The following is a 27,537-nucleotide window of genomic DNA, read 5'->3' as shown; positions in this document are numbered from 1 at the left end:
CCCCTTTCCTGTTTGATTCCCAGTTTGCTTACCATATGGCATTTCTAAATATGGGGTGTGTGGAGATACGGTATTTTCTGTGAATAGGTTCTGGTAACAGGGCACGGCGTTAAAAGTGAGAACTTTCCTGGTTTGGGGCCGGGAGAACTGCTTTTGGGGACAGCCGGGCCCCAGGAGAGGGGGAAGCGGGAGGCTGGGGCTCACGGCCCCGGTACGAAGCGCCGGGAACGGGCCGCAGCACCCGCAGGGCCCGGCGGCGGGGCGCTGCGGACGCGCGGTTGCCTCTGCGCCGGCGCGGTGGGCCGCGCTACCGCCAGGGTAGGGCCGGGAAGAGGAGGAGGAGGAGGAGAGCAGCGCGCATGGCGGCGCCCGCAGCGCTGCAGAGGAGCGTGGTGTCCCCCGCGGGCAGGCACACCGCCTCCCTCATCTTCCTGCACGGCTCAGGTGGCTGCTTTCACCCGCTTCTCTCCCCTGCTACCCCGCGGGGGGGCCGGGGCGCGGGGTAGGGGCTCGGCGGGCGTCGCTTCCCGCTGGGGAAGGGCGCAGCCGTGCCGCCCGGGGGAGGCCGCCCTCCCACCGCGCGGCTGGGGTGGCTGCCGCCGCTTCGCCGCCTGCTCCTGCGCGGCTGGGCCCTCCCGGGAGCGCGCGGGGGGCGGCGGGGTGGCAGGGTCGGCCCCCTCAGGCCGCGGCGGCCCGGTGCTGCGTGAGGGTTCCTGCGGGACGGGCCCGCTGCCACGGCAGCCGCCGGGCTCGGCGTGGCCGGAAAGCGAGGAGAAGGGGCGCGAGGTGTCCCCGTCCCTGCGGCTCTAGCCTCCCCCGTCCTCCCCGGGGGACCGTGCGGCGCTGGCCGCCAAGGAGGAGCCTCCGCGGGCAAAGCGGCGTGCGTGCGTCTGGGCTGGGTCTAGCGTTTGGGCTTTCCCGGGCCTGAGGTGGGTCCGTGGGTGTTTTAGGGACGGTGCCGTTACACACCAGCCTGCCTTCTTCGCCATGAGAACACACACGTCCCAGCAGGTACTCTCTTAATTGGTCCACGCTAAGGGTGGCCACATGCGAAAGACGATTTTCATAATTCGGATGGCTCTTGGCGTTTTTAGGGTCACACTGAGAGTACTGTCACCTTTTAAAAGCCGGTGTCAGTAGACTGACCTTTCTCCATTCAGAATGTCCAAACGGGCATCATGGCCACCATCTGTGGCAGGTTATCTGCGTCAGGAACCAGTCTGAGGGCAGGAGGAGAGTGTGTGTTTTGTTAGGGTTGTTTCTTAAAGGTGATTTCTAACCTGCTAAATAACAACAACAAAGTCCACATGACTTAAAAAAAAAAAAGAAAAACAGTAATTATACGTCTTTATTAAATCAAGGCCTTGGGAATCAATTCTGTTGAGCTGTCCATGTGCATGTGGCAACATGCTCAACTCTTTGAGTGTCTTTCTCCTAGTTTTGCTTTTAGCTGATGCTTCTATTTAGTTTAAGAAAGATGTACGTGGTTGTTAAATTACTTTCATTTTTATAATGCAGTTTAATTTTGCTTTTCTCAAATTCTGTGAGTTAAAAATGAAAGTGAAAGAGTTCATAAGATGTGTTCAGCCCTTTTTTTAATGCTAATGCTTTAATGCTCGAGGAAATAATTTTCTCTCATGTTGGAGGAGTGAGGGAAGATTATGGTTAGAGGTTGATTCCACATGTGGTTAAAGTACTCTACAATTTTTCATTTTTGATATGATTTCATTCCTAATGTTTGCAATGGGGAAGTACAAGGGTGCTTTTATTTGGGTTTGTTTAGCAGTTCCGCGGAATAGAATTTAAAACAGAAGTAGCCACAGTGCCGTTGCTGTGGGCTGGCCTGTAAACCTGAATTGGTGCCTTCTGTACAGTGCTTGTGATGGGAAGTGGCAGTCAAATGGCACGAATCCATTTTGTTCACAATGCTTGCTCCAGACAAATTATAACAAGTGGAGAATATAAATGTAAAATGGTATAGAAAAATACTAGAAAATTCCCAGTACTGTACATCAAATTTAGGTAGAGGATCCATTTGGTAGCTCAGCAGGGAAGGCAAATGAAGATAATAAATGTATAATAATTTTTTAGACTTAGGTTACAACTTTGCATGTTTAACATGCATGTTGCAAGTTGTTAAGTTTAAATGTTGCACAGAAAGAAAATTCGGAAATACAAGCTATATTTGAAAGGAAAATAGTTCATATTTTACTTGGGGGGGAGGGAAGTTAATATTGCTGCCATCAGTCTATTTCAGGTTTGGGAACAGACTTAAAGCAGCATTGTCTGTGCATTGTTTGCTTATTTTTAGTGGTGTTCAGAAGAACGTATAATGCTAAAATCTAAGAACGGCCTGAAAGACAAACTTTTCAGAAGGTTTTTGGGTTTTGTTTGGTGTCACAGTCTCCTCTCTTTCTCACTCCCCTCCAAATTTTATTCTTACCAAATCAAAATGCATTACCTCTGCAAGCAGGCACTCACAGCGGTTGCAGAGCTGTGAGATCATGGGGACTCTTGACACGCAAGAGGTCATAGTTAAATTTTCTCATACTTAATGAGTTTTCTGTGAACTTTTCACGGACAAACTAGCTTCGTTAACTGTAAATGTTTCTGCTGATCTTGGCAAAGCTTAAGAAACGTGAATAAATAGTAAAAGATGTGTCCTGCACCATTAAGGAGTTTGTAAGGACTTAAGTCCCAATTCTGTAAGCATTCAGATAGTTGCTTAGGTTGACGTACCTGAGGGTTGGTCCTGTCCAAGTATTTGCAAAGCCTAGACTTTTGCTTTCTAAGTGAAAAATGAGGAGTGTGTAGGAAAAAAAATGTTTATTCAAGCATCCTTAAGATACGTTATTTGTAAATTAGGGGACAGCAACCATGAGGAAACCCTTGCATGTCAAGAGTGTCTACTAAGAATTAGAGGTGTGTTTGGACTCAGACCATACTACTCACATAAGCAAAGTGCTTGTGGGAATGTGTTCTGAAGCATCCAGTTAAAGATGTAACTTTGATTTTAGTGTTTACATAGCACAGAATAAGGTTTGTGTCAGTTTTGTGACCCTGTTGCTTATTTGTCACTTGGAGCATTTAGGTCAAACAGAAAACTTCATGGTTATGCTACTTGTGCTCTACAGAAAAAAAAAAAAAAGCTGGGTTTGAATCCTTTTGCCTTCCATTTTAATTCTGAAGATGCATTACATTAATTGTATCTGTAAATAAAGATCACTGAGTTTTGGTTGAGTGCTAAAACAAGAGCAGATCTTCTCCATTGGGGAATTATAGTAATTGTAACAATAAATTGGTATATTCATGTGACATTGTTCAGACGAACTCCTGTAATGTGGCAGTAAGCCTGGCTTAGAGCAGTAATATATTATTCTTGTGGTTTGGCCATTTTACTGAGAAGAATAGAGTGAATTCTAAAGTCAAACTGGCCGATTTGAGATAGAGTAATAGAGAATACTGTTAACTCAGATTAGCAGTTTGAGTTGGTAATATGTGGGAGTGACTTCAAACAAGACTAAACGCCTGTGGTATGAGTGGCAGTAGTGAAATTCCGGTTTGCTGAATCCCCACCGTATCTTTAGGTTGGACATTACTACAGGTTGTATTACTGCCTAATATAAACCATGTTTCTTCATGGGCCAGTTTCGTCAAGCTTGAAGCATTGTTCAACTCTTATTGGAGACTTGTGTGAGCATGCTGTTCAGAGAGATGGCAGTGAAGTTATAGTTGAAGATACCAGGGATGCGAAGACAAACTCTAGAAACTGTCTGGTGTATATTTGTTTGAAAGGAACATGTGCTGTCTGGATAAGAATTAATCCTGTATATCTGTTCATAGCACTTCAATCTGCAGGGGTTTTGGCTATAGGCTGAGTTGATAAGACTAGGAAAAAGCACACTGAGAAACGGATCTCAACTAGCTTTCAAATGGAACTGTGGTATTAAGGTTTTTGAGGAGCCTGCCAAATATTTTAACCCAAGCTCATCTCTTGAGCACTTTTACAAAATGTTGGGAGTGTTTGACTGATACTTCCCTTAAAGCCTATGTGTAATATTAGCATAATTAAATGTGAAGATCCTTTTTATTGCTCTTGACTAAGTTTTGAAGTGCGTGAATATAAAATTCTGTAGTAAAAGTAATTATCTTTTTCTGAGGGGAGCAGCAGGTATTTTATCTTACTTTTTAAGGTGTTCATCAGTACTTTTTGTTTATCACTGTTATCTGCAAATAAGGTAAGTTGCAAGTAACAGGTAATACCTTGTGCCTGATTAGGAGGTACTTAAGCCATTGGATGTAGTAAAGTATTAAACTTGTGGGGCCTCTTAAGCAGTCTGTTTCTAGGAAGTTTTGAGTCCATCTTCATTAGAAAGGGGATTGAGGTTATTCTAGAAGGTTCTGTTTTAGCATTTTGGAGGATTAATTTTGTGATTTAGAAATTAGGTCAATCTGGTGTAAATATATTTGACATTGTATAGATTTTCTTTCAAAATGCACAGGATAATTCTTGTTGTACTCTTCTGTGTGATACAGGTGATACTGGCCAAGGAGCAAGAACATGGATAAAACAAATTTTGAATCAAGACATGGCTTTCCAACACATAAAAGTAATTTACCCCACGGCTCCTGCCAGGTATTTTTTAAGATATTTTAACTGTAGGATTAAATTACTCTATTCCATTACTGTAAAATACGCTTCTGAATATTGGTACAGACTCATAACACTTCTTCTTCTTTCTCATGTATGTGCTTTTTGGCAAAACTGGAGCTCAACAGTGCATTGCTGCCCAGGGACTGTGATTTTAAGTGGTTAAGACTCTTAAATAGTTAAGACTTCACAGAAGTCACAGTCTCCAATTCAAATTCAAGCATTGTCTTCATAGTATCTTGCCATCTCCTTGATGTAAGTAGAAGATACTCCAGCGTGTGTTGTAATGGCATTACAGAGCCATGTTCTGGATTGCAATCCTACCTATATTAACTCCCATAAATGAACCACTGAAATATTTTGTTGTATTTAATGCCAGGTTTCATATCTGAAGGTGGTTGGTCTTTTTGACAAGTAGGATGTGAAAGATCTTCAGCTGCTAGAGAAAGGACTGGGAATTTAAAAATACACATTGCTAGTTGTATGGATCCTGACCCAACTGTTTCAAAGAGAATTGAGTTGAACACTTGCTGTAGGCACAAATCTCGTTATTAAATGACACTGTGTTCAGCGGTAGACTGGGAATATAGTTAACAATATTTACCCCTGGGAATTTGAAAGTTAATGAGGTCAAACCTAAAGGCTAAAAGTTGGGCACCTACCTCCGTATTTAGCTATCTAAAGACATGGCCTTATATTTCAAAGATGTTAAGTTTTCTTAAGATAAATTAATTTTAAGGTGTCTGTGGCTCTGAGTTAGGAAAGTGTTTCCTTGAAAGGTAATGGGGCTTAAACTTCCGTCTGAATTTGTGCGTAAGTGTGGATGAATGCTGAAAGGAAAAGGAAATTGTGACATTCTACATGGACTTTCGAGGTACAGAGGTTTGAAAGTCAGAAAAAATTTTCTTGGAGGATACAAACAAGTATAATAGCAGATTTTGTCTGGCACTCACTAATACGTGAAAAAAAAAAACTTTCCTTGACCATGTATTTTTATGATCTACTTAGTCAGGAAAAGCAATTGAGAGATTGCAGTGTGAATGTACTCACTGTGTTACAGAAGAATCAAGCCCATGAGTGGAAGTCTTTGAAGCAGTGTGGTTTGGGTTAGTAGGTAGTGAATATGATTTTCTGTAAATAACGTGCTCATTACTTCACTGATGACAGGCTAAAGTGATGGCTAGAGTTATCAGTGGCACATCACACATACTGACGGGCTCCATTTCTTCCCCATTAACACAGCAGGTACTGGAGAAATGCAGGAGGTTTTGCTTCCCTATGAAACGATCTTTCTTCACATGTTACATGCAGCCAGAGCACTTCAGACCACATCTGTTAGGCCAGTGCTTCACTTTTCCATCCCACTGTGCTGCTGGGGTCCAATCCTTTTCTCATTTGTTTTGGTTTCTGTGGATAATTACAGTTGTAAACTATACATATTAATGATTAACCAGCAAGATTTCCTGACTCAAATGAGTGGTGTTTACAGGGAATTTGTTTTCATCTTAAGACTTTGGATTTCAGTACTTTGGTAAACAGATGGGACAAAAAATACTGTTGTAATTAAAAGATGTGAATAAACAGTTAATTCCACTCTCTTTTTTAAGTCAAGGTTACTCCTGTTCTTCTCTAGAGCAGATGGAGTTCATGAGTGAGTTGATTCGTAAGTGGTTTTTTAGCAAGACTGTGAAAAGTTGTATATTCAAAGAATAAAAAATACCCACAGTTTGTCTTTGACTGGCAATACGAAGTACACTTGGGAATATTAGCATACAGCCCTCTGTTGCTGATAAGCACTATTAGCTGACACAGTGAAATGAAACAGATGCCTTTAAGTACAATAATGTTTGCCACTGTTTGCAGCAATGCTGAAGTGAAGTTTGTGCAGACGCATGTTATTGGTTGAAACGGAAATAACAGAAGCCTTTACAGACCCATTTCATGTTGGTTTGGTATTCAAGTTCAAAAGACATTATGCTTTTTGAAACATTTGTAATGGTTGCTCTCCCTTCTTCTACCAAAAGTTAAAACAAGGCCTAGAACATCCAAACTTGAATGGCAGGCATTAAAATAGTTCTGTTTGCATTAGGAACTTGAACATATCGTCTGATTTTATGTGTGTGTATGTATATATGTTTTGATAAGAATTCCAAATACTTCTGGCACCAAGGGGGGAATTCAGCATCCTTCATAATGACACCTATAGGTAGACTGTTACGGGTGTGCAGATATGCTGAAGGAGGTTCTGATCCAGTCTTTGATCGTGTAGAGACAGAGCGATATGCTGGTGGAAAGCTACGCTGATGTGAGTGAGAGTCCGTGTGGGTGGCGCAACCTGCCCTTGCATTGTCAATTATAGGAGCAGATTGCGAAGCTTGCCAGCAGATTTTAACACTGATGAAATCAAAGAAAAGCTTGAAGTTAGGCAAGACCATACTAGGATTGCTTGGCTAATACACTCTTCTGGCAAAATACTGTTAATGTGGATGTAGTTCATAACTCTGTAAACTCCTGTCTTTTCCAGCATAACTTACCACATACACATTGAACGCTCTCCGTCAAAGCAGTTATGCCAGTAAAAGCAGGTTTGATGATATAACTGAAATGCTAAAGGCTTTGGCAGGATAAACTGCAGGTCAGAAATATCTCTTCACGTTTTTGATGGATATACTTCTGCTGATAGATAGATCTATAGATTCGGCCTTACACATTTTTCACATCTATTAAATAGAGTTTTGAAAAGCAGTGGAATTCACATTTTTCCACAAAACATTGTTTTTTGTTTTCTGGTTTTTTTTTCTTTGTGGAGGGTGGATGGGGTTTATGTTTACATTTTGTTTAGATTTTATCCCAGGCACAAACATAGATATTTTTCATTTATTACAACATCAGAGGTACAGACATGTTTTGATTCAAGAGTCAGTATGTTTGAAAATTATTTTGGAAAACCAGCCCAGCATATAATCTAGAAGAATTCTAAAACATGTTCTCTCTCTCATTAGCACTGATTTTGGAAAACACTAGAGAGGATACTTCCATTTTATGGGTAAAAGCAATAGAATGTTACTGAACTACATTTTATAAAACTGGTTTTTACTATTATCTATAGGTCTCTGTAAAAAGTTGCACTTTTTTAAACAGAATTCTTTTTCTTTTATCATTTTTATAATGTGCAGGGTCTGTGTAGAGAATGATCACTAGATGTCCCCTGGACAGGTAAAGTGTTTGCAGCATTTTGTCACAGTCATCCTGCATCACTTTGGAGGGTCCTATGAGTCTCATATTTGTGTTTCCTGAGCGAAAATAACAGAATGTACATAGTGCAATTTACTATTAAAAAATAAAAACTTGCAAAATTTCTAACTAAAATGCTTATGGTAAAAAGCATGCTTAGATAAAAAAGGGAAAAATATGTACATTTGAAGTCTCAGTGTGATGTAGTGAGAGTAGTGGCACCTGAACTTGGAATATGTTTGGAAATGAAATGCCTGTAGCTAGGGCATGCAAATTTTGCTTTACAGATGAAAATTTTTAGACTTTGCTTAGAGAAGTTTTGGGTTTTGTCTGTAATGTAGGCAACTGGGCTACTTAAAAATTAGTAGGGACCTTGTTTTAATAGGTTCTTTCAACTTTATCTAGCTTTCTTTCAAGATCAGTGCTTCTGTACATAGATTAAACTTGTTAAACACAACAGAGTTCTATTTCCTCTCCCTTGTAATGCTAATGTATATCTCGAATTTAAAAAAAAGAAGCTCAAATTGTAGCCCTAGCAGCTGATGCAATCCCTAAAGCCACGTCTACAGTAATGGTTTTAAAGGAAAGGGTTTCCTTTTTCCTTTTTTATTTGGGTCAGGATGGCTACAGCTTTAAATACTGTTTCAGCTGCTGCAACTGTAACTTAAACATTAGGTTTCTATTGAGTTTCTAAATCAGAACTGAATACCACCCAATTTAACCTTTTTTCTTTTTTTTTTTAATAGAAAGTGGTAGTTTAAATTGGCATTAGAGGAGCTAATGTGGTAAAGTTAAAACCATTTAGGCTCCACTTCTTTTAATAAGTATACCTTACCTTCTATAATTCCCTTAAAAAAAAATCTAGGTCAAAGATTCTTTGCGTTGTCTAGCATTCCATTCTGACAGTCCTCTTTTGCAAGTCAGAAAGTAAATTATAAATCCTTCTTGGGCGATTTTGTGGATCTATTTGACATTCACTCAACATACCTTTCTGTGGCCAGAAAGGTCTTACTAGTCTCTATGCAGAGTTTGTTTGTTGTGGTTTTATTTTCTTTTCCCCCTAATTTCCCTTGTCTGTAAGTATGTGGCTGGTAAGGACTGCTCAGTGTTATATGGCCTGGTACTCCATCCTTTCACCTAAGTTCACATCTTTGCTCGGCTCATGGGTGGAAATCAGTTTCATCTCATCGTAGTCCCCATTTGGCTATATCACAAAACCACCAGACAGTTTGGCACCATTCAGCTGCATTGGCAGTCTCTACTTGTGAGAGGCCTAGGACTGGAAAAGCAGCAGGGGTACTGCAGGTCAGCTTGAGATGGATTGGCGGAGCCGTGTAGGGGAGCGTGCACAGTGCCTATCGTACTATGTTTGGCTCAAGCAAATGTTATTAATCCTTCACTTTGTAAGCCCTAACCTCATTCATAAATTTAACACAAAAGAAGTCTTTTTAGAGGTGGAAGTTAGAGGGACAAATGGAGAGGGTTTTGGTTGGTATCATGGGGTGGTTCTTTCATCTCCTTCTGTAAGTAGAAATTTAACATTCTGCATAATAATGATGGAAGCATGCTTGGATAAACTTCATATATTGCTTTTATTTCTCCTCTTGCATTAGGTGAGGAAAACATGGATATGCATACAGGTAATGCTTACATCATACACTAAATGAAATGTGGAATGCAATAAACACTTGTCAGAGATACTTCAGTCATGCTTTGGGAAAACAAAGTAGAACATGATGTCAATAATCTTGGATTTCTAGTCCCTTTATCTACATTGCGGTCTTAAACATCCTTCCTCTTTTTTGTCTTCTCTCAACCATTTTCTAATGCAGAGGAGTTGGAGACAGTGGTTTTTATATGGCCCATGCAGCAAGCAGTTGTGGGGTTCTAAGTTATGTGTCATTCTCTGCTCTTGCTTTACAGTCTTTTCAGGGGTTTCTGCGCTTAGCTAGTGTCATTCATCCATTCTCAGTGTTGTTTGCTACCAGCTTGTGAAAGATACTGCTCTGAATCTCAGAGTGTCTCTCAAACCCTGTAATGGAGGACTGATTCAGATTGGACCCTGGTTTGCCTCTTGCCACTTTCTTTCAGTGAATTCATAAAGCAGCCACCATTAGCTGTTTGCTGAGGGACTGGCGAGGTCATTTACAGTCGTCTCAATCATAACATTATTGCTGTTTCTCTGATTAGTACAAATCCCCACAATTTATACCACCCACCCCCCCAAGAAAAAACCCAAAACCAACCCAACAAACCAAAAGAAACAAAGAAACAGAAACAAACGCAGATTTTGACCTGCTAGAGTTTTATGTCAGCTTCTGTTGCAGCTTCCTTTGTCTTGAATGAATAAGATTTGTCCCAAGTAACAAAAGCTGTCAACATAGTATTTCTTTAGATAACGGTACTGGTTCAGTTAGCTCTCATTTCAGGCAGTATACATCCAGAACAATTCTATCAAAAGCGTTTGCATGTGGAACAGCCGAAATCGCTCCTCATGGAGATGACTTGCCTTCCTTTTTTTAATTGTTTTTTAGTATACTTTCAAGTTTAAGCTGTTTGAATATCTGACACATCTTATGCTGTGTTACCATACTGCAAAGCTTCATTTTAAGATGTGTTGAACCTCAGTTTTAGCATAAGAGATACCTTGGACTAGAACTTTGAATTATATTTCTGGTTTGAATAGGTGGATTCTCTGCCTTCCCCTCCTTTTCTTCCAAAATTCACTTTCTGCTTCAAGCAGACAGTGGGAATTAAAAAACAGACTTACAAATCAGATTTTCTATTGCAGTGTACTAGTATCAGCAGTGATACTATGCTAGGAGGGAATTTGGGATGGGGGAGTAACATTGTTTTCATTGGAAAAACCTGCCATCAGCTTTAAGAGAGTCAAGACTTGCTTCTAGAACTTAAGCAGTCTGGCAGTGTGCTCTGTATACTTTCTCGAAGGGATGCACAGATTTCCAAAAGACAACATTACAATGTCTCATGTGACTTTGTGCCTCCTAACTGACAGGAGATGTGTTTGGGAAGGAAGCAAAAGTGAGGATTTCAAAAATTTGGATCTTTTTCGTTCCTTGAATCTTGAAGCCTAACTTCACTATAAATTCCCAGTTCTGTCTGACATGTCAGGAAGTTCTGTCTGGAACTTCAAGAAAGCTGTAAGCCAGCACCAGTGGTCTGGGGTTTATGTCACTGCATTTGTAGGGTGATCATAGCGCTAAATGTGAAGGCAGTGATACGATTGTGCATCAGGAGAAAGAGTTGGGGGAAGAATATTTACTATTTCTCAACATGCTGCCTGCTACTCTTATGTTTCTTATTTAAAGCAGCTAGTAATGCTGGTTTGTTTTTTAACTTAAAACATTGGACAGGGACAGTGATCTATTGGATAACGAACAAAAACATCTGTAGTTTTATGTGAATTGGTATGTTAATATCATTGTTTTGGAGATAGGATTTCGCATGGTTTTAGATCTGATTTTGAACCTTGTGCAGCATCATTGAGTTGCTTTGCACTTCTGTTAACTTAAGATAATTTCAAACTACTTAGCACAATTCTAAACGTGATTAAGAAGGTCTAGAGTATATAATCCATGCTCCAGGAAGGTGGAAAAAGATGGTGTTATTGCTCCCTGCTTTCACTATATTTTCATTATTAGCGCGTAACTGACATTAGCAGAAGCTAACCTTTCTTCAATTTGTGAACACTTGAATGATATGTCTTACTTTGAAACTTTGCAATGAAATCAACAGTGAAAATTGCTTCAATCTGAGTACATGTTTAAAAGATAGAAAGAATGATAAATACTTACAGAGATATTACAGGATATATTTTCCTTTTAAGACAGTGGAATATTACGTGTGTAGGATCTTCTTGAAACTGCAGTCTTATGCAAGAAGGGTATGTGTGAGAAAACAATTGCACACCCTTAAAAAATAATACCTATAAAGTAATCAGAAAACATGGTCTAGAGCGATTTGAGGATGTTGGGAAGCATTTTAAAGATTCTTTTCCTCAGGGTGCCTGTAGTTTCTTAAATGCTCTTTGATATTAGCCATGTCTCCTTTATGTCTTCTTTTCTCTTTATTTTAAAATGTTAAGAGTTAGTTCAATTCATAGGAAATTGTTTCAAATGTCTCTTGAAAATGGTTACAAGTTTGGAAGTTGGATATACCCAGAGAAAGGGTTCTTGATTCTTGTTTTCTTACGGGTTTGGATCTCTTGTGTGCTCCAGAGCAAGCAAAACAAAAACACACACCACCCTTTAAAATTAAACAAAAAACAACGACAAAAAAACCCCATACAACTTGGGGGGCTATATATTTTCATTCCGAGTTTTAACAGCACATGTTTTAAAGACATGGAGCTTTATTTTTAGTATCATTTTAAAAAGAGAATAAAGAAAGTGAGGCACAGAGGAAAAAATCATTGGGACTAATGTTACGAGTTTTGGTTAAACTTAGGAAAGCAAAAAATCCAAACTTAAAGCTGACCGTTTGGTCTGACACTGTCCTTAACTGACCATGCTGATCCTACTGGATGGAGTTTCACTCCACTCTTTCCTTCCTTTTGTGTATTTCAGTTCAACCTCTCGTGTCCTTGTAACAGGGATTTTAAAAATTTTTTTATTTTGTTGTTTAATTGTATGAAAAAATTTTGTGCTGTATTCTTGGACCTGTACAGATGGTTCCATGCCAAACATATTTGTTTACCATGGTAATGTCTGAGCAGTAGTGTGCCAGCTAATAAAGGGATTTATTTAAGGAACAAGGTGAATGACTAAAACAGATGTGCCAGTTGGGTGAACCGTTAAAAGAATCTTACTTCTCAGCTTTATGTAAAGGTTATTTTTAATGCATTTCTGAGAAATCAAGAGAGGTTGCAAGGATGTTTTTGAGACAGCTGAAAGCACCTTGTCTATTTGCTTGGGGTTCTTTTCCTGTGGGCTTAAGACACATTAGTCTTTCATCTATCTTATTGAAGAATTTGCAAAGACAGCAGGTAAAAGTCCTGCCTTTCGACATCTGATTAAGTATTGTAGTCTCATGATAGATTTTGTCCTGTTTATAAATTGTATGATTCTGTCTTTCAGTTGTAGGGAAACCTGTTTTAATTTTTCTGTAATGTAATACAAATATTTATCTTCATTCCATGGAAATCCTGTGTCAATCTGCTGTAATAATACTAAAACCTTTTACTAGAAAATGAAGCACTCTGGCTGCTAAGCATTTTACCCGGAATTGATGTAAAAGTGTTTGAGAAAGAAGCTAAAGCCATGAATTAAATGCTGTTTGCCCAAGTGATTAGTCTGTTGTACATCACATTGTCCAACTGACTTCCAGAAACTCCACTGATTCCGCTGTTGATATTTTTGACTGGAATGTCTCCTCTTAGAAATTGACTTTTGTGAATTAGAGATTTGTAATCTTGTTTCTTAAGTGTTGATCAATTCATTCGGGAATAATCCTGGAGACAGTGGTAATACAAAGAGAAGTTAAAAAAAAAAAGAGCAAAAGCATTTTAATAACATTTTTTAAACTTAGGTTTAGCTTGTTGGGTGTACAAAATATTTCCACTGAATTTCCTTTAATTTAGGAGTTACCTTTTTTTTAATAGACAAGTAAGGGCTAACTTGGAAAAAAAATAGTTAATTCTAGTGCTTAAGTTTATGGTTTGCTTTGAATTAAGCAAATGAGGGGCTACTTAAGGCACACACTGTACTAAACTTGACCACATACTTATATGCCATTTTGAATAACAGTAGATTGTTGTGGTTTTTAGGTACTCATTCCTAAAGTTGTGCTCAGAAAGATGAAACAGTATAGTCTGTTAGTACCTATCTGTGGCTGTTTGTTGCCTCTTTCTTTACGTTTGGCTTAGCGGCTTTTAAGTCATAAACTTTATTTCATGTTCATGGCACTGGCCAGAAGAAAATCTGTGTTCTTTCATTTTTGACTTGTGTGACTGAGTAGTGTAAATAGTGTACTGCCTCTTGTACGCTTGTAATAGTGGCAGTATTTCTGGTTTAGAAATAGCCATTTACATATGTGAAGCCTCTCTGGTATTAATAAAGGCAGAATTTGTTCCTTTAGTAAGAATAATTGAAATAGTGACTTTCTCATTTTAGGTTAATTGTGGTTTTGTTTTAATTCTAGTACTGAAATCTAGAGAGAGAGCACAGAAGTCAGTGTTAGTGTTTTCAGTGAGTTCCCATCGAGACAAATTTATCAAAGGCTGTCTGTTTGTAGGCAATGATTGTAATCTGATCTGAGCTTAAGTAAAAATGAAAAATGTGCCCCCTGATTAAACATTGCAATTAAGGATTTTAGGGCACTTGGTTTTGAGATGAAGCATCAATCTCAAAGCAGCATGTTTGGTATTAAATTGTAGAGCCATTGCAAAGCAATTAGATCACCTTTCTTGGGATTTCAGGGATCTATTAATTTCTTTATTTAAAAACAAAGAAAAAGCTGCTTTGAATTGTAGCTTCCTTGATTATCTGAGGTTTGGGCAGCACGTTAAAGCACTTAAAATACTAATCTGACAACACAGTATTAGGGGGGTGAAGTATCATTATGTCTCTAATCTGTGTCTGTGCACCAATCCAGCAAGCGACATGGCATTTCTTTCAGTTATTTTTGAGATACCTGCCCCATTAAGGTGAAGATGGCTGTATTTATTTACGAAAAAGGAGAATTGACAGAAGGAAGACATTTTTGTAAATACCTAGAGGTTCATGATATCCATCTCCTGTCCATTTCAACAAGAATAAGACAACTGAATCCCATAAAGTTAGCTCCTGCAAAGCTGTCTTGTTAGCAGTTACTTCAGTTTATACTATTCCAAGGTGGATTTCAACCCTGACTTTGTTTAGGATTAAGAGCCTCTTGACAGGGTTGGGATTTAAAATGTTTAGCTGACCTGATCAACCTTGACATTGAACTGACTGAAACTTGCATTTTATACAGCTTCCAAATGCTGTCTTCATTCTTGAAGGACAGTGTTTTGAATGCAAGGAAATGCAGTGTGGCTGGGTGTGAATTGAGTTAGACCCAAAAGAGGTTCCTTCTCTGCTGGAGAGAAACTGAACTGTTTTTATCAGGTGTGCTGAAGGCTTTTGATCTTATGCTTGGTTAATAATTTGTTTTCTTCCCTTCCACTACTCCAGGCCATATACACCTATGAAAGGAGCCTTTTCCACTGTGTGGTTTGACAGGTATAAGATCTCTAATGATTGTCCAGAACACATTGAAAGTATTGATTCTATGTGCCGGGGACTTACAGACTTGATCAACGATGAGATTAAAAACGGCATTGCAAAGAATAGGATACTAATAGGTAAGAGAGACTTATTTTTAATGTGTTTATTTTAATGTTTTTAAACTGTTAAGAGATTATCAACTGTGAATTTACTCCATCCTAAAAGTTCATGAGCATGCCTTGCAACTGCTGAACAGCCCCTTCAGCAGCCACTCCTCAAGAATATTGAATCATTATTTAAACCTGCATCAGGTGGGGAATGTGGCTAACTGCAAACAGTGTCCTCAAAAATGTAACTCAAAACTGTTTTGTTATTGTAAATAGTAATTTGTAATTGTTATTTTAAATACAGGGTGAGTAGTGATTTACTTTAAAAAGTACATATTTTTACTATTTCCTTTTAGCCGTTTTCAAGGAATGAAAAGCATACTTTCCCAAAATGACTTGTATTTTGGAGAGTGGGCATGTAGCATATAAATAATTACGAGCTTTTCCTTACTGCTCTAATCATTTTGGGTTAATCCACATGGGGAAAAAATTCGCATGTTACACATCACTAAAGATTAACACTTGATAGCAAATGAAGTATAAGCTGTCATAGTTCATACGTGTCTATCTTCCTGTCCCTCTTAATTTCCACAAACTTCCAGTAACTTTCACAGTACTTCTGTGAAACAGATAGTGGGATTTTGAGGCACAGGAGTTGAGGGAATGAGAATTCATGAGTCCTTGGCTCCCTGTCCCATCCCTAGACCACAAACTATTTTCAGGTTGGGGAAAAAAACTCTTGATGTGGGAACTTTATAAATTTATGGCCAACTGAGTCATGCCATCAAAATCTTGCGTGGTGGAGCCACTGCCACTCAGCCTACATGTTTTCTTGGTCCAGCCCCATGTTGCTCTTTGAAGGCCTCTGTTTACTTTCCCTTTCTGGCTCATTGCTCTGGCTGCAGAATGCGTTGTTTTGGATGGCTGTCAGCACAGTCTCTTTGATCTGTCTTTCCTGTGTTATACCTGCTGGCTTGGAAACAGCTGAAGAAGCGCAGGTGCTTTTCTGTAGGGTGAGCTGGGAGATGTTCTGTGTACAGATCTAACTTGGTACTAGGCTTTTCTCCTTTCTCTATAGCCTTCAAAGTTAGAGCTAGTGAGACTGCAGAGTATGAAAGTCATTTCACAAGTCATAGGCAGAGTAAGGAACTTGGTATGCACTGATTGTTTCAGCCCGTAGATTCTTTGGAAGTCCCCGTCTCTGTGTATTTGCATTCCTCATCTGTAAATCAGAAATAATTGTACTTATTTTCTCACTCTGAGAGCTTTGATTTCAGACTTCTAGAGTAAGGCACTGTTTCCTTGCCTCTGTGACAGAGACTAAAAGCATACATTCTCACAGTTGAATCTAATATTTGTGTAACAAACAAAATAAGGCACCCCTGAATTAGATCCATCCAAACTGCAGAAGAGGACCCATGTAGATACGTAAGAAATTTTCTAGTGGAAAATGAACTGTGTCACTTGTGGCAGCACAAGATTAAATGATCTTCCATGAGGACTTTGTGCCTTCTCTGCACTGGTTTTGGTGATTATCCAGTGTGTGATGCAGTGGAGAATGAAGCTTAGAGATCCTGTAAGGTTTCTATGCATAAAGGTTGTGTTTAGTATCAGTCTGAGTCAGCCTAATGTGACATTCGTAGTTGTTTTGGATGGGACTTTGTGCAAATAATTGCCCATCTTCTGGCATTGTCGCTTACAGGAAATCAGAAATTCTGTAAAGGCACCTGGCCGCTCTATAATGTTTTTGATCAAAAGAGAATATGAGGCCAGGGTTTAGTTATGAAGATACAGTCAGTATGTCTGCACCAAACTGTAGCCCTCAGTGGAAAAGTAGAAATGGGTGGTGTGAAATTTTTTTGAGTTAAGGAAAGATTGGTGTGCAGGAGGTAATGAAAGAGACAATTAGAATGTCAAAGAACTAAATCATGTCAGATCTTGTTAGATTTCTCTTTGAAAAAAGTCAGGAACATCCATCTGGTACAAGAAGAGGAGGCTTGAGGTAATGAGTGGGGAGCAGACAGTGGATTTGTGAGTGCTGGTGTGATAGTGTTGGAGGAGGCAGCCTTCTTGAGGTGAAGGGAAAGACTATTAGAGCAGAGGAAACCACGGTGAGATGTTGCTATGAATATTTCCCCAGTGCATTCAGTGACATGGTATCATGTTGGAGATCTATAATTGGAATACTGGTACGTATCTTATTATAGAAAATAGAAACAAAGTGGTTGAGAGAAGAGACTGGAGGACTCAGGAGTTTGTGAAGAGCAGTGGGGGTGCTTCTCAGGTAGGTCACAGAAGACAAGACAGCAGAGCAGTTGCATGAAGGGGGAGTTACATGGAATGAGATGGTTGTTAAAGAGTTAAGGTGAACTGGGTTGTGGGACTGTCTGTTTTATAATGAGTGGGAGTTTTAATGAGTGGAAAGAAAACAAAATGAGTATGAGGAGGGTAACAAGATTGAAGGTTATGGTTTTATATGGAATAGCAGACTAGAAATTACAGGCTGAGGATGAGTGTCAGATATTGTTAGATGAGGGCGAGCGAGGTGTTAGGCAAGCAGGAAGGTGGGTAGCTGCTGACAGCTCAGAGGTGTGGGATAAGAAGGCAAGATCTGAGGGAGCACTGCGCAAAGGAGAGCGAGTGGGAAGAGAGGGGAAGCAGGAGCAGGCTCTTGAGCAGTGGAAAATGAGAAGCCCAACACCTGGTGTTCTGGGGGATGATTCTCCTTCTGGAGCCATTTGAACTTTCCATGAGGCTCAGGATTGTGGGTACAGTAAGACTATTTGTTCTGAAAGAAATTATAGCCTGGACTGTTTGTTTCGGTAGCACAGTTAGCTCTTATGCAATGCCACTCCTCTTTTTCTATATCAAGAAAAATATTGGTGCAGCCTTGTTTTTAACAGTTGCTCTATGAATCTACTTCTAAAGGAATAAATTACTTAATTTACTGGAAGTAAATAAAGACTTATTATTAAAACCTCCGTATCAATTTATTGCAACAACCAGCACACAGTAGTACGTGGCTCATCTACCCATTCCTACTCCCTGACAGTTTAATGAGTTGCATTCCTATTAATACAGCAGTCTTTTGAAGGAAGTAGACTTCTGGTTCATCAAGGTTTATTTCCCCTGACCTTTGAGGAGAAAGGAAGGGAGACTGACTATAATATATATTTATTCAAAAATAATTTTATCATCCCCAGAATTTGATAACGGAAGTCACTTTTTAGCCAAACATTCTTGTTGAGTTACTCTTACTGGTCTTCCTGGCTAAAGCACTTACTGCAAATAATCCTGTAAGTAGGTTTATATTGACTTTGGAGATAAAAGAGGATGATAAAATTAGTCAAATTCTGACACTTGGAGCTTTGCTAGTATCCCCCCTTAAAAACTGTATGTATTTCTTCTCTATAAATGCCTGAATTCATTGCTAAATTAGCTAAACAAGCAAATAACCACAGTTTGAAACGTGGGATGATATTTTTTTTTCTATTTAAAGCTGAGTTGGTTTTTCAGGTGGTGGTGGTTTTGCTTTGTTTTATTTTCTTGTGTGTGTTTGTTTGGGTTTTTTAACTGCTTCCATAGTGATAGTGCACTATAGAATAACTCCACTTAGATGGAAATTGTCAAAGATTTCAACAATCTCATTCAAGAATATGTTAGAAGCTCTTGAAAGAAACGGCCATTTCACATTCGGAGCATTCTGATAGTGCTCACTTTAGTCAACTACACTTCAGTGAAAGGCAGTCCTTTTTGTTCTCTTTTTTTTGTTCTTAATTTAGCACTGCTTTCCTACTTTTACAGGTCTCTCTTTGTGTAGTGCAGAAATGCTGATCCAAGCGTGTTGGTCTCTGCCACCTGTAGTCACTTGTGTAAGCAGCCAGTGAAAATAAACTTTCCATAACAGTCCTGTAGATTTGACTGTATGCCAAAAAACACATGCATGATTTCTGACCCCTTGTACTGTAACAATAACACAAGACAGACAACCACTTTTTGTTTATTGCTAGACTTCTTACATAGCTACTGAACCATGGTGGAAGTAACATGAAAGCTCTGTGCTTCTTGTAAATATTAGCATTTCCATCTCTCTCAGCGTGTGTGAGAATGGGATGGGGAGGAAATATCTTGGATTTGACATCCCAGAGAAAGAGGATTCTGTAAATATGTGAAGATAAAAAATTCAACAATAAATTGTTAAAACGTTGGGCAAACTACTTCACCTACAGTCTTGGTATTTATCTTGGTATTTATTTTGGCTCCTAAGCCTTCTGCTGTCACTCATCCTATCTTGTATCTTCTGTCTTTATTAGGAAAACATTGTCTTTCATTTCATTACTCAGAGTAAATTCATGGTTTTATGTTGCCATTTGTCACTGCAATTCAAATGAGATTTCTCTTTCTGTACCACCCATTACGTGGCTTTGTGATTTATCTAAATTATGCCTATGAGATGCTGGACTCAAAGCAGTACTGTTAGTGCATCTCTGCCATAACACCAGCAAACATTTCATTAATTTTCAGTGTGTCAGTGTAAATTTGCATTGCATTTGTAGTTCAGGGAAAATGTTTGCTCCTCTTGTTTGTTTGCACCTGAACTGGCCATTTATTTTTCTTTTGGATGTCTGCTACTCTTTTTACTTCCTGATGTGCAAGCAAGAGACATTAACAAATGAATGTTTCTGTTTCCTTCATAAATCATTCAGTAGGAGGTACAAATAATTTTAACCAGAGAATAAGATCCACCACTTGTCACTTTGTTTTCCAGCTCTTGACAGTGTCTGTATTAATATATCTAGAAACAAGGATCTTTAAAAGGTGGCACATCCTCAGTTTCGATCTGCGTGGTGAATGGCAGGCTTAGCAAATGATAATGAAGATTAGGAGTAAATAAGGCTCACAGCAGTAAACCCCAAAATAATTCAATTATATTTTCTTCACATACTATCATCAGATAATGGCTTTGGGAAGGAAAGAATTATAGTGTGAATCGAATTCTGATCTTTTCAGCCTTAGTAGAAACTCTGTTTCTACATATGCTTACTTATCTTTAATAAACGCTTGAATTCAGTGCAAAATTAAACGGATGGATGGGCTTTTAGAATGCTTAAGAGTCATGTGTAGACATGCCCATTAACTTGTGCACATTAACTTGTACTTTCTTCACAGTCGTGCCTACAGGATCATGGAAGAGTGAGGCTTAACAGCATTCGCTAATCCATCTTCATGTGTCAGTACAGGTTCAGCTCTATTTAGGCAAGTCCTTACCATTGCTTTTCTGACTTGTTCTAAAAGATATCCATTAATGGAAGGTTCACAGCTTTCTAAGGCAACCTGTTCCTGTGCTTTACTATTCTTCACTTTTCTGTGATTCAGTTTAAAATCATGAATACCATGTCATAAAGAATAGGTTATTCTCTCCTTTTTCCATGTTGTGCTGTTATGTTGACTGTAAAAATGACAGGTAAGTGTTGCAGCAGGGCTGTACTGTCATCCTCAGAAACACCAAAGAAAACACACTAGGTAAATAAAGCATGCCATAGATTTGATAGAGTAACATCTTAGCAAAAATTGATTTGAGCCTTTTCATGGATTTTATTTTCCTTCTAGTGCTAAAGATTATGATTCCTTAGTTACACATGTTGGGTTCCCTTCTACTACCCATATCAGTTGAAAATAAAACTGTAACTGGTTCTGGTTTCACTGCGAGTTGATACATTAGAAACTATTATATACTTCTTTTTACAAGAAAGCGGTAAAACTTGTACCTCTTAAATATATGCATTTCAAAATCTGTTTTGGCTGGCGAGAAAGTTGGATAGCAAATTGATTCATGTTCCTGACAAGGGGAAGTGGCTGAGTCAGTCAGGGGAAGGTGCCTTTGTTCTTGAAAAGACTCTCAGTTACTGAGTAACAAACAGAATAAAAAGGCTATCAAAGGTGGAAACCATTCATTGCAGTTCTGCTAGTGTGTAAGGTTAGTGTTCAGTGAAGTTTCATGAGTAGATTAAAAGGAGAAAATCGCTGCTGTGAGGAAATTCACTTGAGGCAAAGTACATGTTTGAGCACTTACACAGGAGCAGTGTTCAGGGAGTTCTGTGGAGAAGGGAATTTGCTGTTCCACTGGCATTTGTACTCTTCACTGATATTCATATACGAACACTGTTAAATGTATATAATACTTCCATTCATGGATGAAAAAGGAGGGTCGAAACAGAAAGTCAGCTTCTTTGCAGATGATGTGTAGAACAAGGTTTTGCTGTTACCATTAATAGAAGGTAAATCACAGAAAGTCCCTAGGGAGAGTGGAAAGTAAACTGAAATGTAGCTTTAGGGAAAAATTCCTGATAACAAACTGATTAAAGTAACTCTAAGTTGAAATATCTAAAGAAAAGAGAAATTGAGAATGAAAAATGCTGGGAGAATGGAAAGAAAATGAGGCAAGACTATGTAATGTATTGTGATGATAACAGAACGGGCAAAGACAATTTCTAACTGTGCTGGTGTAGCCTTATACAACAGAAGAGTATTTGTCTCTCCTTGCACTGTGCTGGCACTGGCACTGTATGCTGTAGCATTCATCTCTTGCCACTTCGTTACCAAAGCTGTACTGACAAATTTGAAGAAATACAGGGAAGATGAAGAAGAACTACTAGAGAGAAACTAGTGAAGAAATACTGCTTAAAATAAACACCCCAAACTCCACCCCTACACCCAAGTCCGAATCCTTATCTCATCAAAGTCTGGGGCTTAGTTTTTCCTCTTCTTCTTTTGGTTCTGTGCTGTAATGGAACAGTTTCTACCTCTGCTACTCAGATTCATGCAAGAAGAGCTCAGGGTCTGTCTCTGCAAGGAGCAGAAGATCTGTACTCAGTGCAGATGTCAGAATTCATGCATGAAATGTGATTAATAACTAAAATTTGTTTCATACGGCTGTGATTTCTAGCATGGAAAACATCTTTGATCATGTTTTAAAATTAAACCGGAAAGACCAAAAAAAGTGATGTGGTTTGTTGTTTCCTAAGTCCATAATCATTATCGATAACACATCGACTAAGGCATTTTACAGTCAGATCTATATGACTCAGGAAGTGATCAGCAATGTCAAACCTGTGTTTGTTAGAGAGGTGTTTTTTCTGTAAAGAAGAATGAAAACCTGAAGAGCTTTCTGAACTCAGGAATAGGTCATTGCAGGCACTAAAGTGGAGCATGAGGGAGAAGGCAGAGTTTTTAGCATTCTATCATGTATACAGGACACGAGAGAGACGCTAACTAAAGAAACCTTTGTGCTAGATAAGAAAGTTAGTCATTTTTTGAGATACAAACCCAAACATTGTTAGAACAAATACAAAGAAATGAATAAAGCTGAAGTTTGACAGTAGGTAAATATTTGGTTTCGTGTACTCTATATAATGTTGAAGTGTCATCATGGACCAGATTATCATTTCAGACAGATACAAATGAGGAGAAGATTAATATAAATCAAGATCTTTAGCAGAAGCGAGCTCAAGGTTTTATACAAACACTTCGATATTTAAAATGCTCCCAAGGTCATTTACAAGCTCTCGAAAGAAGGTTTTATCACTGAAAAATGGCAGCTGTGATGAGGGTTTCTATTTTATTCAAGCAGGAATAAATTCTGTATGAGAAATTCAGTCTCTATTCACTCTGTGTTACATCATTGTATGGCTGGGTTGCCTTAACATAGTTACAGTTGATATTCTAGCAAAGAATGTTTTGTTTTTAGTAAAGTATTGCATGGGAGTTTCCTTCTGATTCAGATTCTTTAATTTGGAAGTGTGATGATCCTGTGATTTCAGCAGATCTTTTTTCAACTAGCAAAGGAAGTTACAAGCAGCTTTCTTCTAGCTGCAAAGGGATATTGCCTGGAAACCAGCACTACAGAGAAGCACGCTTGGTCATAAATGGGTACTTGAGTGATGTTGCTTTGCAACTGAAAGAAAAGTGCTTTACCTAATTGAGTCTGTTTGTATGTGTTTACCTTTTAAGCTGTGCATAAACCTCCTTTGTAAGGCAGGAAAGTTAATGCAAATAGATGCTTTCCTGAACTGGTATCCTGAGCATCGTAGAGCAAACACTTTTTAACTGTTTCGAAGCGTTAATCTCAGATCTCTTTAAAAATAGATATAAGGGGAAAAATGGAAAATGAATATACTTATGTGAAACCTATTGGCAAATTCTGAACTTCTGTGCACACCCTTTGTACTTCTTAGCAATAGATTGGCCTCAAGCAAAGGGCTTGCTGTGTTCTGCCCATCTAAGGTTGAAATGTTGTGGTGTCATTTTTGATCATGATTAACACTCGTGATGCAATCTGCTTAGTAATGCTGTGAGGTTTACGTATTCTTTATGCTCAGATCATTGGTGTACATAAGCATACTTGTACTTTTCTTTTGTGTTTTGCTTACATTCTGACTCTCACTTCATGCATTTGTTTTATGTAATAGCTGTACCTGCCTCTTATTTTTCTTTAATCCAAAATTTGAATTCTTATAAAAGTTCTTGACTGAGCATGTCTTCTATGTGTTACGTCAAATTTACACTTATACTGAAATACTTCCAGTAATCAAAAAAAAATTTGTCTCCAACTACAAATGCTTATTCAAATTATTGTTTCTGAAGCATTTACTATGTGGCATTTACTCAGAGATTGTTGTGGTATCAAGTGATAAACTTCAGGTTTTCCCCTGGAAAACCAAATTCAAAGAACTAGTCCTTTGTATTACATTTTGTCATAGTAGTATGAGCCACATAAAAGAACCATTACCTAATATTCTTCTAAACAGAAGGTGACTGCATTGTCAAAGACTGCTGGTGAGTAATTGCAGATAGTGTTGCCAGATTGTGACTAACTGGGTACAAAATTTTAGATTAAATCATTTACAAACTAGTAATGAGTTTTCAATGCAGCTTTTTCTTCCTGTATTCTAAAATACTTAAAATGGACTTCATTTTATATGTGGACAAAGTATATCTGTATTTATTAGTAAGCAAATGCAAAATGGTCTCTTAAAGTGTAAGTGCTACTTCTCGGGTTTGGGGATGACAGCATCATTCAGAATGATCAAAAGGAAATGAAGAAGTAAATGATCAGATTCCACAGAAGAGAATAAAGAAAACTTCAGGACAAGATGTTGCTCTTTACATAGTCACTTTGCATAGCTGTTGTATTTTATAAACTTTCTCAGAAGGCTGTATTTTTCTCTCTGTGAATGTGGGGTCAATGGTGTTGAATTTTTGTGATTACTATGACACTTGTGCAATTACATTTTTTTTTTTCCTTGTAGAATTCTTTTACGTGTGATGTGAGAACATGTCTGGTAGGAAATAGTGATGCAGATGAAAGGCTTGCAGTAGTATTTTCAATATTTTTATTTTTGTGAAGACAAGTTTATTCAAAACTTCAGGTGGTGTGGGCTGTGTGAGTTCTTAAGGTGTGCTCTGAACTTGTTTACCCACATTCATTCCTACTTTTCCTCAACTACCTTTGTTTCTGAACTGCCACTGGGCACTTAGACATACTACATTTAACTTTGAACTGGTTAAAGATTGATTTGCAGGGTAAATAGTGGGTCCTGGCTTTATTTACCAACGATAAATATCAGGGTATTATCAGCCCGCTGGGTGCATAGCTGGGGGATCCCAGGTATATCTCCTAGTTTGAGGACTGTGTTTGAAAAAGGAAAGCAAGACTCCAGTCTTCCACGTTGTGTTGTCTTGCTCTTTCTTCCTAAGATCCAAGTCTGTAAGTCAGGAACCTACAGTTACCGCTTTTGGCCATAATAATCTCTTAAGACTACAAGGTGACAGTAAGTAGAAAGAAGAATCAGAAATTCAGTAGAAATTCTGATCAGAAACCAAAAAATAATGTTGTGTGGGATGTCTGGATTAGTCTAGTGTTTTCAGGAAAATTTCCTACACAAATCCAGCCAAATCTTCCACTCACAACACGGGATGGAGTGTGAGCTAGAAGGGCCTCAGACCTGCTGGGACTTGCAGATAAACATGCTGGGAGAGGATTCCCCATTAGGAACAGTCTCACTGTGACCCAACTAGTATTTACGAAGTGCAGCCTCTCAGCTTGTGTGCGACGAGATTTCCTGTGTGGTCCCAGGATCCAGTGAAGTGCCAAAGTTGCAGCATGCCATTGGGCTCAGTTTCAGTGCTGCAGGGGCACTGCTTCCTGCCTGGGTTTTGTTGAGCACCCATGTCAAACTTCTGCGTAGCACAGCAGTAGGGCCCAGAGGGCTTACATAGCCCTTGCAAAAGAGCCATTCCCATTCTGGAGTCTCATTTTAATAGCTTCAAAAAGATAATGAGCTGAAATGGTTTGGTATTTTGTCTACCTACTTTTGCATTTCTACTTCAATCCCTAATTTCATGTTTCTTGTGTCAAAAGGTCTGGGCTCAGAATTTTGCAATTAATTAACACCAATTGACTACCTAGCACAAACCGATTGTATCACCGGTACCCTGGATGCTAATGCCGCTCTAAGCAGAGCTGCAGTCATAACCTTTCTGCTGGTTGCCATCTCTGTGCTAGAAGAGATTTCAGCAGCCAGTCATTCTTCACCCTAGTCACTATCTGGATACAGTCAGTATAATAGCTTATGTACTGTGTCCTTGTGAAGTAATGCAGTAGTCTGGATTTCTTTGCTAATGAATAAGCATTTGTCATGTAAAAATCATCCCTGAGGAATTATCTCGTGTAAGGAATTAGTGCAGCTGAAGAGACATATGGAACACAGAAGGCCATTAATTCAGAGATCCTGTTAGAGCTCAGGTGGCGGGTACATTGTAATTTTTCTCTATTTATTATATATCCTAAGGTTTAACAACAAAAACCCCCTCAATCTCTATGTACTAGTCTAATGTGGTGAGTGTTCATTGATTATACACAATAGTGATACAGATCTTTCATGTGTAAATGCTACTAGCCTAGAGGAAAAGTTGAATAAAAAAGCAGTGAGAATTATCTGTTCGTAGAGTTTTGCTTTGTTAACATCAGAGACTATACGGCCACAGTGTTCAAGTACCTGGTAGGGACCATACACGAATGGCTTCAAAAGTAATGGCATTTTGGCTGATTTTTTTTTTTTTCTCTCCTCTCTCAGTAATGAATCTTCAGTGGTACTTTAGCTATCCAACTTCTTAATTGAATCATGCTTTGATTTAAGATCATCGTAACCTTTGTGTTACTAAAGATGTTTTTTGATTGCATTGTGTATAAAAGAAACAAGTCTGAAGATAAATATAAGTTGGACACTGGGTTACAAAGACATATAGCAAAAGGCAATCTTTGTTTCTTTTGTTGCATCCTAGGAGGCTTTTCGATGGGAGGTGGAATGGCAATGCATTTAGCATATAGGTTTCATCAAGATCTGGCAGGAGTCTTTGCATTGTCTAGTTTTCTAAATAAAGACTCTGCTGTTTACCAGGTGAGTGTGTGGTAGACTTTACAGAAAAACTGCTTAGCTAAAAGAAAAACATGATAATTAAGATTGAGTATAGCATGTTTATTCATCAGAGGCAATTGATAAGAATTCTAAACTTATGACATTTTCTGGAAATAGATAAGCAGAGTATTAGGGAAGTGAGGCTTTAAAGCTGTCCTTACATGACGTTTTGTTGCTTTTTTGCATAGGCAGTACAATTATTTTATTCAAAGTAAGTCAATGTAGAAGGCAGATTAACATATGAAATGCTTTGCAAGTTGTCCTTAGTTGTTAGAGAGTCCATGTAAGTGTAACTATTCTTTGAAATTTTGTGATGAATTATAATACTCATGGGCTCCATGTGCTGTCATGGATTTTTCCTATTTCTCTTACTTGGAGAGGGTTATAGACCTTAAAGTAATCCTATCATTTGTCAAGAGTTAGCACATTAGAATTTGAAGTGCCATTTTTTCCCAATATTTCCTTGTTTGCTTTTGCAGAGATAGTACAATATGACCATTAAAACACAGATTAATAAATGAAATGCTATGTAAATTGTCACCATGTAATTGTAACTATTTTAAAATTTTTAGTGATATGTCTGACAGTGTTTCTTCTCTGTCTAGGCTTTGAAAAGAAATGAAAGTGTTCTTCCAGAATTATTTCAGTGTCATGGAACTGCTGATGAACTAGTTCTCTACTCATGGGGTGAAGAGACCAACAAGATGTTAAAGTCACTGGGAGTATCGACTTCACTTCATACTTTTCCAAACCTTAATCATGAGTTAAGCAGAACTGAAATAGAAAAACTAAAAACCTGGATTGTAAAGAAATTACCTGTTGAAGCAGCAAAGACAAATGAATAAAAGAAGATGAAGCTTTCA

At 38.6% G+C, this 27,537-nt stretch overlaps 1 protein-coding gene across 1 annotated transcript; it reads left to right on the top strand.

The window, feature by feature from the left end:
- The first annotated feature begins 359 nt into the window (after positions 1–359).
- On the top strand, positions 360–27,537 carry LYPLAL1 (lysophospholipase like 1). The gene is made up of 5 exons (XM_059835537.1): positions 360–444; positions 4,537–4,636; positions 15,058–15,227; positions 26,541–26,656; positions 27,280–27,537. Exons 1-5 carry the CDS (start codon positions 360–362, stop codon positions 27,517–27,519), a joined length of 711 nt encoding a protein of 236 aa, XP_059691520.1. The 3' UTR covers positions 27,520–27,537.

The sequence above is a fragment of the Gavia stellata genome, chromosome 2, assembly GCF_030936135.1.
Source record: "Gavia stellata isolate bGavSte3 chromosome 2, bGavSte3.hap2, whole genome shotgun sequence".
NCBI lineage: Eukaryota > Metazoa > Chordata > Aves > Gaviiformes > Gaviidae > Gavia > Gavia stellata.
This window is presented reverse-complemented; position numbering and strand designations above follow the sequence as displayed.